The sequence below is a fragment of the Dasypus novemcinctus genome, chromosome 16 (genome assembly GCF_030445035.2).
Source record: "Dasypus novemcinctus isolate mDasNov1 chromosome 16, mDasNov1.1.hap2, whole genome shotgun sequence".
NCBI classification, from domain to species: domain Eukaryota; kingdom Metazoa; phylum Chordata; class Mammalia; order Cingulata; family Dasypodidae; genus Dasypus; species Dasypus novemcinctus.
Window position 1 is genome coordinate 63,305,176 of NC_080688.1, and position 19,396 is coordinate 63,324,571.

Sequence of the window (19,396 nt, forward strand, 5' to 3'; positions counted from 1 at the left end):
GTGACATATAAGCAGATACAAAGACCCAATTTTTAAATCTTTCTGAATCTCCCCCACCTTTGAAGTCTGGTAGTGCCCGATCATCAACCAGCAGCATGGGCCTGACTTGTTTCTGCTCTACTAAATTTCTGGCTGCAGTCAGAGAAGTGAATATTTCATCTTCAGAGATCTCAAACTCCAACTTTTTCAACCTTTCCATTAGGTCTTGCTTGCTCTCTTTGGTGGTATTGGTCACAAACCTAATCTTTACAGAAGCACAGCGTAACCTGGAAAAGTAAAATTCAGATATCAACAGGCAGCTTTTATGTTCTAGCTCCATAAAACTTCATAAATTGGGAAGTGGATGTGGCTCAAGCAATTGGGCTCCCATCTACCATATAGCAGGTCCAGGATTCAATTCCCAGGGCCTCCTGGTGAAGGCAAGCTGGCCCGCATGGAGAGCTGGTGCAGCAAGATGACACAACAAGAACAGACACAGAGAAGAGACAATAAGAAATGCAAAAGCCAAGGAACCGAGGTGGTGCAAGAGATTGAACACCTCTCTCCCACTCCAGAAGGTTCCAGTGTTGGTTCCCAGTGCCACCTAAAGAGAAGACAAGCAGACACAGAAGAACAAACAGCGAATGGACACAGAGAGCAGACAGCGAGCACAAAAACAATGGGAGATGGTGGGGGGAGAATATATAAATAAATATATCTTTAAAAAAACCCAAAAAAGATACCTCATAATATGGATTACCCTATGTCAGAAGTCAGAAAAAAAAGGATAAGTCACGAAGTAATTGTTTCTATGGCCAAAAAGCTTTTTTTTGGATTTTTAAAAAATTTAAAATCTACCCACTTCTTATAGGCAATGTCTCCTCCAAAGGCTGCAAGGTCAAACTGTAAAAGTTCTGTCTATCTGTTTGAGGGCCTTCTATGTTTTAACGGAGTTTTACTGCATGGTTAAAGAAGGAAAAACAGAGTTTATTAGCCACCATACTCACAGAATTGAAAGTTATCTTAGAAATGATCTACGGTTATAGTCCTCTCCTCTTAAAGATGAAGGAATCAAGACCTAAAGGAGTTAAGTGACTTGCCCAGCTTCAGACAGCTGAGTAGCAGTAGAGCTCAGACAAGAAGTCAGATCTTGTCTTCCTATACTAAGAGAACAGAAGATACCTCAGAATGTTGTTGTTCCTTCTTTTTAATTAGAGACTGGCTAAGTCCTAATGTATTACTAAGTTTATAAACAGAAACTACCTGGACAGCTCAAACACATTCAGTTTTTATAGACCAAAAGGTGTCATCCCATGAACTACTTACATATATGGCTATTTTGATTCCATGTTGTGCTTCTGAAACCTAATCTGGCAATCAGGTATCACAAAGAATTCAGGATACAATTTAGACCTCTCTGAAAATTACTTTCTTGATTCTGCAGTGTTTCAATTCAAAAATCTAAAAATTATTTTAATTTCGCTATAATTTAAAATTTTATATTAATCCCCTATAGCTTTTTTTTTGCCTTACTGTCCCTGAAGGCCACAAAGTATAAAGCATTAACCACAAGTTAAAATCAGTGAGTATTCACCCAAAGAATGTTAAATAAATTTATATGATTAAATAATTCACTGTAATCATGATTACCGCTATAATATCCATAGTAGCTTTTCTGCAAAACACATTAAATCTGGTGGTTTACTGCTCAAAAGAAACTGCTTACTTCAACATAACTATTTTCCTAAAAGTGAACATGTACAAGTATTGAAATAACATCTTTTTTTTTCCAAACTTTTCTTTTTACCATTCCCCCAGCTTCCCTTTGTCTATTTGTTTCTATAGAAACCAAAACTGGCAGCACCAGTATAGTGATTTTTCTGGAAAGGAAACCTTCCTGTGCCAGTAACAACAATCTGTAGGCGTTGGACCCTCCAGAATGTCAGGCTCATAGTTTACAAAGCTACTTAAGAGATGCTACTGTTCACCTGAAATCGAAAGATTTTTCTTTGAATCCAGAGTAGAAAGCTCATCTTTAAAGCAGTCATAGTTCCTGTCTGGCATGACAGCAGACCAATCAACAGACTTCCTTTCCCTTAGAAAGACTAATTAATAGAGAGACCATGTCAAGGAATCGAGAGAGAGTCCAACTCTGCAACTGATTTACTTTTAGCTTTAAAACATGTCGGCTGCCATTTTTCTACCTTGTAAAATGAACATCATATCTCCTAACTAAAGTGATAGCTCCCAACTGATGACACAAAAGTCTGTTTATATTTTTTGAAACGGAAAGTAAATTCTTTGAGAGAGTGCAAAGTCTGTGTCAATCTTTTGCCCTAACATCTGACACTGAGATACTTGTCATTAAATTAGTGGATTAACAGCACACTGTAAGCATTTTAAGGTTGGAAAATAGTAAGTACCATAATGATAAGTACTGCTTATTTTTAAAACTTTCTAAATTATTTTAGAATGAAGATGCTTAATACCGATTGTTCTGTTGTACTAATGAGTATTCTTTTCAGGACACGCAGAAGCAAACATTCACAGTTCACTTCCCTCCCTACCCCACCTTCCTGATGGCTCCCTCTTCTGTTTGCTCATTGCTTTTGCTCGTTTACACTCGCTGTCTGCTAGTTTTTTCTTTAGGAGGCACTGGAACTGAACCCAGGACCTCCCATGTGGGAGGTGGGCGCTCAACTGCTTGAGCCAGATCCAGTCCCCTCACAGTTCACTTTTACAAGCTTTTACTGTGTCCTCAATTTGTATCTAGGCTTGTGTATAGTGCTGTGATTGGTACAACAGAAATATAAGGCAGTCCCTAATCTTTAGAACTTTACATTTAATTGATGGAAATAATTCTAAAATTTCAAATCTTATATTTAAATTTTATTTGAGCAGTTACACACTCAATGCTATCTTTTGGTGAAGGGGGAGGGATGGAACTTATGCTATGTGTGTGTGTGTTTCATTTTGTGATTCTAGTCTTCACTTGTGATTTTTCCAGTTTTATTTATTCCACATTTACAATCTTGATTTTCATCCCCAAATTTACATTTCTGACTTAGAATAAAAAAAGAATAGATCAAAAGGCCAAACCTAATAAAGGTTTAGAGAACAATGCTTGGAGGATATTACAAAACATACATCTTAGCTAAACCCAAGGCAGTTCCTTTATATATGGCAAACTGGTAAAATGCCATGTTATGGCCATCCGTTTAGCTAATGATCTGCCTTGGTAAAATGACACTTTGAAACATATTTGTCAGCTGAACCTAGAGTACAGCTTGCCTTTTAAGAGCTTCCTGTGCGCCCGGCACAGCTGCATCTTCAATGTGAAGTGTGCCATTGAGATCTACCAAAACAGCCTTTAACGCACGGCGTGCTGCCATCCTTCATTCCCTAGGAGAGAGCAAATGAAATTAAAAATACAGTTTAAGAAACAATGGACAATTAAAAACTGGTAAGTCTTCAAAAATATCACTCATATCGAGAAAGATACTATTTGGTATTAAGCTGCTAAAATACAATTTTAAAAATAAATTATCCAAAATTTGATCCATAAAACTTCCATAATGCTTAGTTGTTTTGTTTTTTAAGTCTAGAATTAAAACTATAGGAAGAAAAATGCCAAAAGAGAAATTACTATTAACTTTCAGGTATCTTAAAATAACTCTTTAGCTGGAACAATTGATTAATTCATTTATTTTTAAATATGAGAATAATGTTCTCTGAAGAATGGGTGGATAGAAGCATTAAATAATTGGTAAAATCTTCTTTATCTGTGGTTATGAATAATAAAAATATTCCAATCTTCCATCTCTCCACTGTTATATCTTGAAGTGGCATATGTGGCCATGGAATTACCAATATTTAAGGGTCAATGAGAGGGAAATTTCAAGTTATACAGTAATTTAAAAGTCAGGAGATATTTTTTTTACCTTACAATGTGCAGTTTTCCTTTGCTTTTTTATTATTATGAGCTATATCAAATAAGGAAGTGGATGAGAACAGTGTGGCAGCTAAAGGGTAAGGGATGGGACTAGGCTTTTGTTTTTCACTTTGAACCATGTTAAGATTTTATATATTCAAATTTAAATTAAACCAACCCTAAAAGGGAATACAAACAGAAACAAAGCAACCTAGCCAAGAAAACTTTTGAATATAGTACTGTGACTCTATATTTTCAATAGGATATATTTGAAGGATAAAAAGAACTGCAAGGAGGAAGTGGACTTGGCCCAATGGATAGGGCATCTGTCTACCACAATGGAGGTCCGCGGTTCAAACCCCGGGCCTCCTTGACCCATGTGCAGCTGGCCCATGCGCAGTGCTGATGCGCGCAAGGAGTGCCCTGCCACGCAGGGGTGTCCCCGGCATAGGGAAGGCCCACGCGCAAGGAGTGCTCCCTGTAAGGAGACCCACCCGGCGCGAAAGAAAGTGCAGCCTCCCCAAGAATGGAGCCACACACACGGAGAGCTGACGCATCAAGTTGATGCAATATAAAGAAACACAGATTCCCAGTGCCGCTGATAAGGATAGAAGCAGTCACAGAAGAACACACAGTAAATGGACAGAGAGAGCAGACAACTGGGGAGGCGGGAAGGGGAGAGAAAGAAATAAAAATAAATCTTAAAAAAAAAAAACTGCAAGGAAATCTTAAACTTTAATAGGTGGTAGTGGTATATATTCTAAAATGTACTTTGTGTGTTTTGTAGGATTCAAAAATGAGCAAAAATATTTATGTTGTTAAAAATCAGAGTTTTGAAATGGGAGGAGAGAGAGAGAAATGTGGAATGGGAAGAAACAAAGAACCCTGTGATTCTGGTTTGGCATTGAAAATATCACTATGAATTCATGATTTTTAAAAAATACACGTATTTTTTTTATCTCTGTCCACTAAAAGGGCCAAAAACAATGATACCTCAATAGCATGAGCACAACTGAAGTCCACTAACTAAAACCAGGGCTGTGGCAGGGAAAGTACAAGGTGAATCTGGAACATACTATTGTAGCAGATCACAGATGCAGACACAGGCTAATAGAACACAAAGGCCACCTTTGTGGCCAAATTAGGGAGAATTTAAGCATCAAAATGAAAAACAACAGGAATTTATAACACCAAATTTTTAAAAAATCCATGAGTCCATACTAATGCTACAAATATTTTAAAGAGATGGGAAAAGGTAAGCTTTTTAATGGAAGAATGCTAAGTAATAAATGTAGAAGGAAAGCTAGAAATAGAGAATCAACATTTACAATCATCACAGTAATAATGTTTCAGGTAAGGATCATTAATGGATGCTGAAACCATTGGATGAAAAATTGCTGGGGAAAATATACCACCGAGACTCAAAGAATCACTCAGAAATTATATTATTAAAAAGGAAAAAAGTCACCTTTACAATGGAGCAACTGCCAGATACAACCATAACTATACGATCAAATTAGCATCACCAGTTATGGGACAAAGTGACCTCATGTGCCTTCTGAGAAGATATCACCCATGTAAAAATTCCTGCCAAAATGTGTTAACCTGAATTGAATCATGAAGAAGAAAACCAGACAATTCCAAATTGAGGAAAAGCGTACAAAACAATTGAGTTGAACTTCTCAAATATATCAATGTCATAAAAGACATACACACCAAAAAGGTTGGGGAATTATTTCAGATTAAAGGAGTCTTAAGAGATATGACAACTAAATGCAATTCATGAAGAAATATAAAACAAATAGAGCATATTATTAGCAAATAGAGAATTTTGGTGAAATGTATATGGGTATTCACTGTACTATTTTTTACAAATTTTCAACATAAAAATTTGGGGAAAATAAATGAAAAAGAAATCCCTTTTTAAAATGGAATGAAGGCAAAATAAAGATGTTTTCACACCTAATAAGTTTTTAAAAAATGAAATTTGTGTATTTATCCCACCCCCAGATTAAGAATGTTGTCAGTTGTCGCTGAAGCCTCCCATATGAACTTGCAATTACTTCCCCTTCCTCCTTCCTGGAATTAATAGACTCCAAATTTTGTGATATTCTTGACATTTTAGAATATATAAAAGTGAAATAATAATGTATGCATTCTTTTGCAACTTTCATCTATCTTTTGCTCATATTTCTGAGGTTCGTCCATATTGATGCCTGTCATGGTCCACCAAAAAGACAACAAAAACTAGCAAAACAAAGTCCAGCTTTTGGGAATCTGATGAGATTTGCATTGAATCTATAGAAAAAAATTGGGAGAACCGAGATCATTATTCTTTTGAGTCATCCTATCCAACGTAGCATAGTGCTCCAGTTATGTAAGTTTTATTACACAGTATGTATAAACATCTACAAAAATGATTTGCATGTATTTGCAGATGTATTCTTATTGCTTTATTACAAGGTGGTTTTAAAATTTTTTCATTTTCTAATAATTTGGTGTTGGTATACGAAAATATGACAAACCTTTCTCTTACATCCTTTAACCACTCTAAACTTTCTCATTAATTCTAACTAGTATGTAGTATGTAGATTCTCTTGGGTTTTCTACATTGACAATAATTATCAACTGCAAATGACAATTTTGTTTCTTTCTTTTCAAACCTTCTCTCTCATTTTCTTTTCCCGTTTATTGCTCTGGTTAAGGACGCCATTACAAGTGAATAGAGTAGTGATAGCAAGCATCATTATTTGGTTCTTGATTTTAAAGGGAATGCTTTTTACATTTAACTATTTAGTATACTTGTACAGGGACTTTCTTTTGTTTTTTTTGAGCACTTCATTGCTTTCTGCCACTATAAGATGCTTCAGGCTCATCCTGTATTTTCCCTGCCCCAGGCTTAGAACCAGCCTCTTCTCCAAGGTCTCCTGGCTTGTTTTATTGGAGAATAGTATTTAGCAAGCAAGATCTAGGCACTGGGAGTACTCCTTGCTTCTGGTGTATCAAGGTTTCTAGGTCCTCTCAGTAAGGAAAGCTAATATATATACTGACTCTACAACAGGGTTCCTTTTTCCTTTCTTGTTATTTGCAACTTCCCTCTCCAATCATGAGAAACCTGGCTCCCACTATTTCCATCCATTTACTTGTTCAACTCTATTACACTTAGGTAAGCCATTTTTAGAATTGCTCTTACCCCAATGAGAAACAAATTGACCAACTAGAGTACAATATTGATATACAGTTCATTTAGTCTTTTTTTTTTTTCCTCCCCTTCCCCCCGCCCCAGTTGTCTGCTGCGTCCATTTGCTGTGTGTTCTTCTGTGACCCCTTCTATCCTTATCAGTGGCACCGGGAATCTGTGTTTCTTTTGTTGCGACATCTTGTTGTGTCAGTTCTCCGTGTGTGTGTGGCGCCATTCTTGGGCAGGCTGCACCTTCTTTCGCACTGGGCGGCTCTCCTTACAGGGCGCACTCCTTGCACGTGGGGCTCCCCTACTCCTGCGTGGCACGGCACTCCTTACATGCATCAGCACTGCACGTGGGCCAGTTCCACACGGTTCAAGGAGGCCTGGGGTTTGAACCACGGACCTCCCATGTGGTAGGCGGACACCCTAACAATTGGGCCAAGTCCACTTCCCTCATTTAGTCTTTATCCTTACAATTTCCAGTCAAAATAGTTTTCCAAAATTACTTAGGTCAGTTTCTCCTTATCCACATCCCACTCCCCAGCCTTCTGTGTGGTTATATCATACATTTGTAATGCAGATTCATCTGTCAGTCTGCATTCCATCCTAGGATCTCCGGATATCCTGGGTGATTTTTTTAAGTTTGCATGTTTTCATATATTAAAGTTCCTTCTTTGTCATGTACAGTTCTGTTAGCTTTGACAAATGCTTAGTTCAGTATCTGCCACCCCAATACCATGGGTCTGGCTTCTTTCACCTAGGCAAAATGTATTTAAGATTCATTCATGATGCTGCCTGAATTAATATTTCATTCTTTCTGTTATTGAATAGTATTCCATAAACTTATCATAGTTTATACATTCCATATCCAACTGAATTTCATCTCAGTTGTTCCAAGTTTTCAGTGATTACAAATAAAGCAGCTATAAACATTCGCATTCAGGCTTTTGTGTTAACATAAGTTTCCAACACATTCTAGTAAATACCTAGGAGTGCAATTGCTGGATTGTATGGTAAGTCTATTCTTAATTTTCTAAGAAACTGCCAAACTATCTTCCATTTTCAGATGGTTGGAAAAACTCAAATGAAGAATAATATCTTGTGACACATTAAATTTATATGAAATTCAAATTTAGTTACATTTAAAGTTACATATAGAGTTTACATATTTAGTTACATAGAAAGCTTATAGTTTTGCCCAAAAATAGTCTGTGAAAAATATTTACTCTCGTTACTTATGTACCAACATAATAGCTTCCATTCTGACCCTTGGCCTACAAAGTCTACAGTACTTACTATCTGGCCCTTTACAGAAAAAGTCTGCCATCCCTGTGATATAGGAAGCAATTCCTACTGGAGAAGAGTGGGGGGGGGGGAAGCAGCAGGATAAACATCCCTCAATTCCAATGACCTACGTGATCAGAGTGTGGGTAGTTATGTGTTCCCATGAAGAAAAACTTGTATGCCTGAGCATATAAGACTAAGGGAGCAGACCATAAATAAACATCTACATCAGGGGTTCTTAACCAGGGGTCTTCTGTAAGCTTGAACTGAAAAGTCATTCTTGTGGGGATCTGCTGGTGTGGGTTTTTTATATTTATTAAATAATACACAGTATAGTGTGGACTTAGAAAGGGATCTGTGGTTTTCACCTGACTTGGAAAGGGGTCCGTGGAACAAAAAAGGTAAAGAATCCCTGATCTAAGTAATGAGGGAGACAGAATATTACAGCTAGAAAGAACCTTCAAGATCATCTGCTCTAGAATCACCTTACCCCTCTTTCCACACACACCAGTTCAATCATGGGAAAACCAAGGCCCAGATGTCTGTGTAGGTATTACCTGTCCTTGGTGATGACCATGGAAGATCAAGAAATTGCCAACACAACCTCTTATGGTTTTTAATGTAACATTTTCTGTGATGTATGTATCTTCAAAAAACCCCACAATTTACAAAAATGATGGGGGTGGGGTATAGGGAATGGGTTATATGGGAACCTCATTTTTTAAAATTTCTCTCTCCTTCCCTGCCCTCCCCCCAGTTGTCTACTCTCTGTGACCATTCGCCATGTGTTCTTCTGTGTCCACTTGTATTCTTGTCAGCGGCACCCGAACTCTGTCTCCTTTTGTTGCGTCATCTTGCTGCATCAGCTCTCCACGTGTGTAGTGCCATTCCTGGGCAGGCTGCACTTTTTGCATGCTAGGTGGCTCTCCTTACAGCGTGCACTCCTTGCGCGTAGGGCTCTCCTATGCAGGGGACACCCCTGTGTGGCAGAGCACTCCTTGTGCGCATCAACACTATGCATGGGCCAGCTCATCAGATGGGTCAGGAGGCCCTGGCTTTGAACCTTGGACCTCCCATGTAGAAGGCAGAAGCCGTATTCATTGGGCCAAATCCACTTTCCTCAAGTTTTTTAATGTAACATTCTTTGTGATCTATTAACTTTAATTTTAAAAAGTGTAAAAAAATAAAATAAAGTCTGGAAGTGAGAAAGAAAAAAAAAGAAATGACCAACACAACGATTTTTCTAAATTTGCTTTCTAGCTTTTACTAAATGTTCAATGTACCTGACCAACTACTCTTCAGTGAAAGAGAAATTGACTCCACTATAAAGAATCTTTTCAGACATACTATAAAAACATTAAATGGGAAGCAGATGTGGTTCAAGCAATTGGGCTCCCATCTACCATATAGGAGGTCCAGGGTTTGATACCCAGGGCCTCCTGGTGAAGGTAAGCTGGCCCATACAGAGTGCTGCTCTGTGCAGGAGTGCTGCCCCACGCAGAAGTGCTGGTCCACACAGAGAGCTGGTACAGCAAGATGGCGTAACAAAAAAGAGACGAAGAGGAGAGATAATAAGAGAAGCAACAGACCAGGGAGCTGAGGTGGCACAAGAAAATGATCACCTCTCTCCCACTCTGGAAAGTCCCAGGAACGGTTCCCAGAGCCACCTAATGAGAATACAAGCAGACATAAAAGAACACACAGCTAATGGACACAGAGAGCAGTCAGTGGAGGGAGGGGGGAGAAATAAATAAATAAATTTAAAAAAGAAATTAATGATGAAAAAAATGGATATTTGACACATAATTGATAATGTACCTAATTATTTCAGTACAAAGAATTATGTTACTAAATCTATCTGAAATTAAAAGAACAAAATTTTAATGAAAATTTTGAAAGCCCATGTTCAAGAGGCTATTTATTTTTCTGTTTTAAAAGACTGCCAAATATGTTTTAATAATATTTCCTTACCACAATAAAACACTACTATTCATAATACTTAGGAAATGCAATGTTCCAGCAAAGTTAATTTTCTAGCTAACTGAAGTTTGATAAGAAATTTATTTCAAACAACCATTATTCAAAATGTTTTTTTTTCCTTAGGAATTGCTCTAAGTGTCAGCCTATAAGCCACATATGAAATCATCCTCATTAACTAAGGGTTCCATTTTAGTTTTAACTTCAAATGGCATTACTCACCTTGACTACTCACTTCATTCACGAGGCTTTACTCTCATACTTTCAAAATTAGATTCATCTTTAAGGATAAAATTGTAACCACTAAAGATACACAAAACAGTATGGTATTAAGTCCAAAGTAATTCCAAAATGGCAGAAGCTTACGGTCTCCTACCTTGACTACTTTGAAGAGGTGAACATGTGTGTGAAAAAACTTTTGCAAGCTTATTTTAAAAAATTATTCTTGGATTTGGTCTTTCATTAATATAGCAGGCTAAATAACCAAATTTAACCCTCCAAATGAAAAATAATACTAGATTTAAAATTAGATTTAAATTAATCCATGACACTAAGTGACCTTAAGCTATTTTTTTCATGGGCCTCTGCAGGGAATAGAAGGCAAAGCCCAGGGCCTGCCTGAAGAGATAGATCCTCCTGAGCTAAAAGCTGAGATTTCACTGTAAGGATGAACCAGAAATAAACCCATCCCTGGCACCTACCTCCCCTACCCCACCTTGTATGAGTAGACTACAAGAAAATCAACTGCTCGGTCCCAAGGGAAAGGAGGGGTAGAAAGTACCTCAGAGATTTTGGAACCACAAACCTGGAGCCAGTTTGCAGACCAAATTCACAGTCTAGTGACTACCTCAGACATACCTATGGTATGTCTTCAGAAAAACCTTCAAGATTTGAGAGTCATCTTGACTAACAGATGCCTGGCTAAAGCAAATGCTGATCTCCATGAGATATTAGTTTCAGTCCAAACAGCAAAGAAATCCCAAATATAAGATCAAATAAAATTCAAAGAATAACGAGCAAGTAACCTAAGGGAACGAGGCATCACAAGGGAGAACCTAAAGAAACAAGACTGCATAAACAATCTTGTAGGGGCTTCAGATAATGAAATAATCAGACTACTATAAAATGCCTACATATTTAAAGAATAAAGGACATGACAGAAATGTCTGAAGAAAACATGGAAGACCAACAATGCACAGATTCAGAGAGCTCAATGAATTCAAAGCAAGATAGATAAAAATAAATTCACCGCTAAATCCTTGTTGAACACTAAAGGCAAACAGAAGATCCAAAAGGAAAAGTTGGACTACTTTCAAAAACAGAAAATTGACAGATGACATTACATCAGTAATAATGGCAGTCAGAAGACACTGGAATAATAAAATCAAGGTGTTGAATGATAAAAGCTGTCTATATAGTGATATATCAAAAAGAAAAACGTCATGACTAAATTGGGGTTATAACAGTAATATCAGGCTGGTATAAACCAGAAAACAAATTAATGTTATTTATCACATTAATAGATTAAAGGAGAAAAATTATATATGATCCTATCAATGCAGGAAAAGCATTTGGTAAAATTCAACATCTATCACACTAAAATATTCTAAGCAACATAAGAATGGAAGGGAACTTCATTAAGCTGATAAGAGTAACAACAAAAATCAACTTCCAACTTGAGATTTTTCAGTAATATAAGTATTCCCTTTGAGACTGGGAATAAGACAGGAAGTTGCTATCACCATTTCTATTTAACATTGTAAAAGAGATCTTTGCAAGTGCAGTAAGGCAATAAGAAAGTATAAGGATTGGAAAGGGGAGCAGATGTGGCTCAAGCAGCTGAGCACCTGCTTCCCACACAGAAGGATGGATCTGGAACCTTGCAAAAAGTCCACGTCATTCCGTACCCTCCAAGATGGCTGCTGGAAGACTCTCGCAAGAAAAAGTTGGAATGAGATTTCCTCCTGAAGTCAGGAAGAGCTCGGGATCTCCAGGGGCCTTATTATTGGGCCCTTCTGGGGGATTGATAGGTGGGGTAATCAACCAAAACAGCAAACAGCTGGAACTCTTCCCAAGCCATTAGCAAAGGGGAGGAATAAATAGTGGTTTAAAATCAAGTGCAAAGCCTCACTTGTGCTCTCTTGCCTTCGCCCTGTCCCAGTGCCTGTCCTGGTGCCAGTCCATGTGCCTGTTCCTGCCTCTGTACCCTGCTTTTGTCATTTTTCCCCTGCCATGATGGCCACACAAGTAAAACCTGGGCATTTATTATCACTCTTCAGCCCCTTCCTCTCTATCTGGGACCCATGATCTGTTATTTTGTCCCATTTCTCTTCCCTCTCTACCTTAAGAAATTACAGGCCTAACTAACTAACATGCTCTTGAAATTCATTTCTGCAACACAGTCAAGAACCTAGACAAAAAGTGGTTACAAAACCAACTCAGATGAGCTAATGTGGCTCAGTGGTTGAGTGCCGGCTACGCACATATGAGGTCCTGGGTTCAAACTCCAGCCTTGGTACCTCGAAAACACACACACACACAAACAAAAACAACAACAAGGGATTGGAAAGGAGAAACAAAACTATCATTTTCTTAGATGATATGATTGTATATACAGATGTTCAAGAATCTAAGACAAGTAAATAAAATAAGCATTTAGTAATTAATATTAAAAACACCACTTGCATTTCCATGTCACCAACAAATAGTTAGAAAATGAAATAACAAAAAATAAAGATATTACTTGCAATAGCACCATAAAATACAAAATACCCAGGAAAAATCTAACAAAAGATGCCAAGGTCTTTATGGCAAAATTATAAAACTTTAATGAAAGACATAAAGAAGACAAATACATAGAAACAGCATTTTCATGAATTGAAAGACTCAACACTGCAATTTTCCCCATAATGATCTATGGATTCAAAGCAATTCCAATCAATACCCCCAAAAAGTGTTTTTTGGAACTTGATAAGCTGATTCTAAAAATTATATATCAGTGCAAATAGCCAAGGATAGCAAAGACACTTCAGCCAAGACTGAAGAATAAAAATAGAATGTGATATCTTGTAGTTAGGTTCAGTATTAACATATAGAGATAAAAATATCAATGGAATAGAAGAGAAAACCTAGGAAAAGATCCCCATGTATTTAGAAACCCAATGAGAGAGACAGTATTTCAGATTAGTGAAGAAGGAAGTAGTCAATAAAACGATGTTAGTACAATTGAATATTCACATGGGAAAAAATGAAATTAGACTCCCACATCACACCAAAAAAACTATTTTTTTCCAGGTAGATTAAACAACCACATGTTTAAAGCAAATCTATAAAATTTTGGATAGGAGAATATCTTAATGACTTGAGGATAGTAAAGATTTCCTAAACAAAATATAAAAAGTACAAACCATAAAAGAAAAGACAGATAAATTCAACTATATTATATTATTAAAATCTTGCATTCATCAAGAGCACATAAAGAGAGTTAAAAAAGGAGTAAAAGAACTTTTTTTCAGCATGTTAAGTGAGAAGGAATCAGAAGCCAGGAAATATAAACGATAAATTTAAAAAAAGACAAAGAATCCAATAGAAAATGGCATAAGACTTCAACATATCCTTTACAAAAGAGAGAATCTGAATAGCAAATAAACAAATGAAGATGCTCAACCTTAGGTGGGGGGCGGGTTGTAATCAAAGAAATGTAACTTTAAACCACAGTGAGTTCATAATAACAAAATACTAAACAGATTGGCAAAATCTAACCCTGACAACACCAAAGGTTGTCAACAGGAACTACTGTATTCTGCTAACAGGAGAATAAACTAGTACAATCCAGTTTAAACTGGAAACCAGTTTAACATCACCATATCCTACAACCCAGCAATTCCACTCTCAGAGCATCGTTTGTAATAGCCCAAAACTGGAAACCATTCTAATTTCCATCAACAACAGAATGGGTAAATCAATTGTGGTGGATTCATACAATGAATACAAAAAGCAGTGGGAATGAATGAACTACAGTTACACATAGCAACCAAGATAAGTCCCAGAAATCTATGAGAATAGAAGAAGCATTCACAAAAGCACACATAGTGTGGTTTTATATGACAACATTCGAAAACAGAAGCATATAAAGGTGAAAAAACTGTAAAGAGAAGCAAAGGAATGATTATCACAAGAGTCAGGTTATTCACTCCTTCCAGGGGTAGGAAGGAGCTGCAAATTGGGAGGAACACAAAGTGGGGTCTCTAAGGTCCGGCAATGTTCTATGACCTAGATGGTAAGTATGGGTGTTTTTAATCTTATTATAATTATTGCTTATTATAATTATTACTGAAACCTTATATTATGTTTTATATACAATTTTGTGTAGATATTTCAAAGTAAAAAAAAAAAGTCTTGTATATTTTAATAATGTTTCATATATTTAATATAGTTACAAAAAACTAAATTAGTCCAGACAATTATACTGACAACATAATAACCTCCCACTCCCAAAGTATTCTGATTTTTAAATAAATCCCAGGAAACGGACTTTGGCCCAGTGGTTAGGGCATCCGTCTACCATATGGGAGGTCTGCAGTTCAAACCCCGGGCCTCCTTGACCCGTGTGGAGCTGGCCATGCGCAGTGCTGATGCGCGCAAGGAGTGCCGTGCCACGCAAGGGTGTCCCCCGCGTGGGGGAGCCCCACGCGCAAGGAGTGCACCCATGAGGAAAGCCGCCCAGCGTGAAAAGAAAGAGCAGCCTGCCCAGGAATGGCGCCGCCCACACTTCCCGTGCCGCTGACGATAACAGAAGCAGACAAAGAAACAAGACGCAGCAAATAGACACCAAGAACAGACAACCAGGGGAGGGGGGGAAATTAAATAAATAAATAAATCTTTTAAAAAAAAATCCCTGATTTTGTTTTATAAGATGTCTGCCAGGGGAGGGGGAAAAAAAAGCCTGCAGAGGCATTTTTATATATATCTCAAAATCTCTGGTCAATCCAGGTTCAACTATAAAATCCCTTGTGTAAGATTACTCACGTATTAGCCTATTTCTGATCTTTATTGTTATCTTTTGGCAAGTAGGATCTTTTTAAAAAGATTTATTTTTAACCCCACCCCCAGCTTCTCTGTGTCCATTCACTGTATGTTCTTCTGTGTCGGCTTGGATTCTTGTCAGTGGCACCAAGAATCTGTGTCTCTTTTTGTTGCATCATCTTGTTATGTCAGCTCTCCATGTGTGCAGTGCCACCTCTGGGCAGGCTGCACTTTTTTCGCGCAGGGCAGCTCTCCTTATGGGGTGTACTCCTTGTGGGTGGGGCTCCCCTACGCAGGGGACACAAGGAGTGGCAGGGCATTCCTTGCACACATTGGCACTGCATGTGTGCCAGCTCACCACATGGTCAGGAGGTCCTGGGTTTGAACCCTGGACCTCCCATGTGGTATGTGGATGCTCTATCAGTTGAGCCAAATCTGCTTCCCCAAGTAGGATCTTAACTTCAGACGTGACCCACTTCATTCAGGACTCATTCAGGGTTCATTCAGGTGGGTCTTAATCCTCTTACTGGAGACCTTTGCCACACAGGGGTGTCCCCCACATAGGGGAGCCCCATGCACAAGGAGTGTGCCCCATAAGGAGAGCCACTCAGCGCAAAAAAAAGAAAGTGCAGCCTGCCCAGGAATGGTGCCGCCCACACGGAAAGCTGACACAACAAGATGACGCAACAAAAAGAAATAGATTCCCATGCCGCTGACAACAATAGAAGTGGACAAAGAAGACAACGCAGCAAATAGACACAGAGAACAGACAACTGGGGTGTGGGGGGGAGAGAAATAAGTGAAAATAAATAAATCTTAAAAAAAAAAAAAAAAGCCATAGACTCACAGAAAATGCTGCAGCGACAGAAAGAAGCCACAGAGCAGACCAACACAGAACTATCCGTAGGCCCAGAGGAGAGGGGAGAGACAAAGAGGCCCCCATTAAACCCTGCCATGTGCTTGATTGCCTAAAGCTGAGATGCGAAAGAAAGCATCTTTAGATGATGCTGCCATATGCCTGATCACCCACAGCAGCAACTTGGTGAGAGGTAGCATCTCCTGATGATGCCTTAATTTGGGCATTTTCACAGCCTTGGAACTGCAAGCTTTTACCCTAACAAATTCCCATTATATACTGATATTCTACTATGGAACTATTGTGATTAGTAGTTGAAGAAGTTGTAGCACTGATGTGGAGACAGTGGCCACGGTAGCTGCTGAGGGTAGGGAGAGGGAAGAAGAGATATGATGTGGGGGCATTTTCAGGACTTGGAGTTGTCCTGGGTGGTAATGCAGGGACAGATGCTAGACATTGTATGTCATGCCATGGCCCACTGGGTGGCCTGGGGGAGAGAGTAAACTACAATGTAAACCACTATCCATATGGTGCAGCAGCGCTCCAAAATGTATTCACCAAACGCAATGACTGTGCCACGATGATGAAAGAGGTTGTTGATGTGGGAGAAGTAGGGTGAGGGGGGTGGGGGCTATATGGGGACCACATATTTTTTTAACATAACATTTAAAAAAAAATAAAGAAAAAAAAAAGCTAATCCATTTCTGGTATATTGAGCTGGCAGCCTTCAGCAAACTAAAACACTCTTCAAGATACTTCACAGGACATCCCCCTTTAAATATACCAGGGGCATCTCAACCCAAGTCCTTTTCACCTCAATTCGACTCTTTTCTGTGATCCTTATGTATGAATGGTAGCATCATAAACCCACATGTACCAACTAATCTCGCCCACTGCTTCCTTCATCCAATTAGCCAAATACTTCCAGTTCCATCGCCTAAAAAGTCTCAAATGCACTCATTCTGACCGTTACTACAATATCTTAGTTTGAAATCATCACCTCTCATTCAGCTTACTTCAACAACTTCCTAAATGTCCTCTCTGCTTCCAATCTCCTATTTCCAGACCAAAATCCATTTCCTGAAATGCATTAGTACAGTGGCAAAGTATAACAGCAAAGAAGATAGATATGCCTGGGTTTGAAACCCAACTCACTAGCCACGTGTGAACTTGGGCACATTTTTTAACCTTAGTTTCGGTTTCTTCACTGAGGAAAAAGGAAGAATAAACACCCACCTCCAATAGGTAGTTAGGATTAAAGAAAGTAACACATGTAAAGCACTGTGAACACTGTTCTACACATAGAAAAAGTGATGTGTGTGTGAGGGTACATGATTATATCAGGTGCTACAAAAATTACAAGATAAACATGATGTAATTTCCTAAAGTATTAATATACCTTTAAAATACAAGAAAGCATGCATATTAAAATAAGGATATAGTGTGGTATCTAATTAAAATTTGCATAAATATTTCAATAAAAATTGTCTCCTGGGAGGTTGGGCCATCGAGACTCCTGGGAAGTACAAATTCTCCTTCCTTCCCTATATGCTTCTAGAGGGAAAGTCTAGAATCACTATTATACATTTCAACAAAAGATGTTACTTCGTCACTGCACAGTTAAAAATCCTCCCATCGCTCCCACCGCCCTCAGGAAAAAGTCTGAACTATTAACACTGGTGTACAAAGCCCTGGTTTACCTCTCTAGCCCACTTGTCTCTACTAACAGCACCAAAGTTCCAAGGCTCTGCAATCTGCTGGGAGTCCTATACGCTACCTCCCTCATGGCTGGACTTCAGTCCTAAACCACTTTGCTACCCTGAATTCTACCACCCACCTACATCCCTTACCCTGGCCAATTCCTTCAGTCCTGCGGTCCCGGCTAAACATTTCCCCGGGTTTGCCTTCCCCGACTCCAATTCTTTTTCCCTCAGGCTGTGCTAGAACCCTCCATGTGCTCCCACTACATTTAAAACTGTATTGGAATGGCCTGGTTTCTTATCTGCGACTCTCCAACGACGCTGTTAAGCTCTAAGAGTAAAGCTACTGTGTTGCCTTTTCCACACAGGCGTTCAACAAAGACTTCTGAATTAAATAAACGCATGCGACCCGGTCTCTGAAACTGAAAGGAATTAAAGAACACAAATCTTTCTAAACGAATTTAAGGATGATCCCCTCCACCTCCTTAAACTTAGGGCAGTCCAGACTCAACCAGCAATCTCAAGGCAGGCGGGTAGAGACCTCGGAGCCCTGGTGCGGCAGGACAAGGAGTGGGAACGGGTGCTCAGAGTTGGTGTCTGCACCCTGGCCCGGCCCAAGTTCTAGGACCTGGCAGTTGCCAGACGGACCTGAAAGGCCCTTATCTTCAAAATATAGTCCAAAGGCACGTTCCGAAGAATCACTAACAAACCAGAATCGCACCCAACCCGGAGAACAGTAGCCCCGCTCCCCTACCCGGAAGCCTGGCAGGAACGCCGGGCGTCTTCATCCGCGCACGCGCGGTAGCGCAGCGTCCATGGGGGCGGCCTCCGGCGAGAGGGGGTGGGACGTGCTCTCCGAGCGAGCGCGCGGTTGGCCCGCGCATCAGGAAGGGAGAGGGATTGGCTTGAGGCAGCAACCCTTATTTCCCCGAGCCGTCTCACAAAGAAAGGAACCTACAGGCGGTCACCCGTCCCCTATTCCTCCTCTTCTTAACGCCCTTGGGCGGCTTTCCAACCCCACTCCGCAAGCCGTCCTCAGGAAAGGCCCCTGCTAAGAGGAAAGTAAGCACGACGGCGCCGTAGGCAGCGTCCCCACTGCCTGCCCGAGACCGCCGCCGCAGCTAACCTGATTGACGCCGGAAACTGGGCCCAGGACTGCACCGGAAGTCCCGCCTCTATCCGCTGCATCCATTTCCGCCTCCCCCCCCCCGCCCCCGCATTCCCCATTTGACCTTAGTTTCCTTCCTGATTGGGATACTAACTATCAGGTCTTGTCCTAGTTCTGCACGGTCTTTGAGAAACGGAAGTGTTTTCAGAGACCTGCTCTAACAAAGGGCTCAGCCTGTTAGGGCCCAGAGGCAGGAGGAAAAGAAAAAAACCTTTGGTCAGAAGCTGTTTCCCATTCTATAGTAATATTGTTGAACTATTAATTTGCCTTGCCTCCTCTCCTTTACTCCACC

General features: G+C 39.5%; 2 protein-coding genes across 4 annotated transcripts in view; one reads left to right on the forward strand and one right to left on the reverse strand.

The window, feature by feature from the left end:
- The window catches only part of KATNAL2 (katanin catalytic subunit A1 like 2), a 150,946-nt gene extending 144,697 nt beyond the window's left edge, over positions 1-6,249 (forward strand). The window contains exon 16 of the mRNA XM_023586400.3: positions 6,109-6,249. Within this exon, the coding sequence (XP_023442168.1) occupies positions 6,109-6,161 (53 nt within the window). The 3' untranslated portion in view covers positions 6,162-6,249. The remainder of the gene's footprint in view (positions 1-6,108) is intronic.
- The window catches only part of HDHD2 (haloacid dehalogenase like hydrolase domain containing 2), a 45,882-nt gene extending 26,772 nt beyond the window's left edge, over positions 1-19,110 (reverse strand). Inside the window, exons 1-3 of one of the 3 annotated variants that reach the window (XM_004484689.3) lie at positions 19,063-19,110; positions 3,271-3,381; positions 58-266 (exon numbers count right to left, since the gene is read on the reverse strand). In XM_004484689.3, the coding sequence (XP_004484746.1) occupies positions 58-266; positions 3,271-3,371 (310 nt within the window). In that variant the 5' untranslated portion in view covers positions 3,372-3,381; positions 19,063-19,110. Of the gene's footprint in view, positions 1-57; positions 267-3,270; positions 3,382-18,690 lie in introns of all 3 variants that reach the window. The other 2 variants (XM_004484687.3, XM_004484688.4) reach the window with 2 other exon arrangements.
- Between the last annotated feature and the right edge of the window lie 286 nt (positions 19,111-19,396).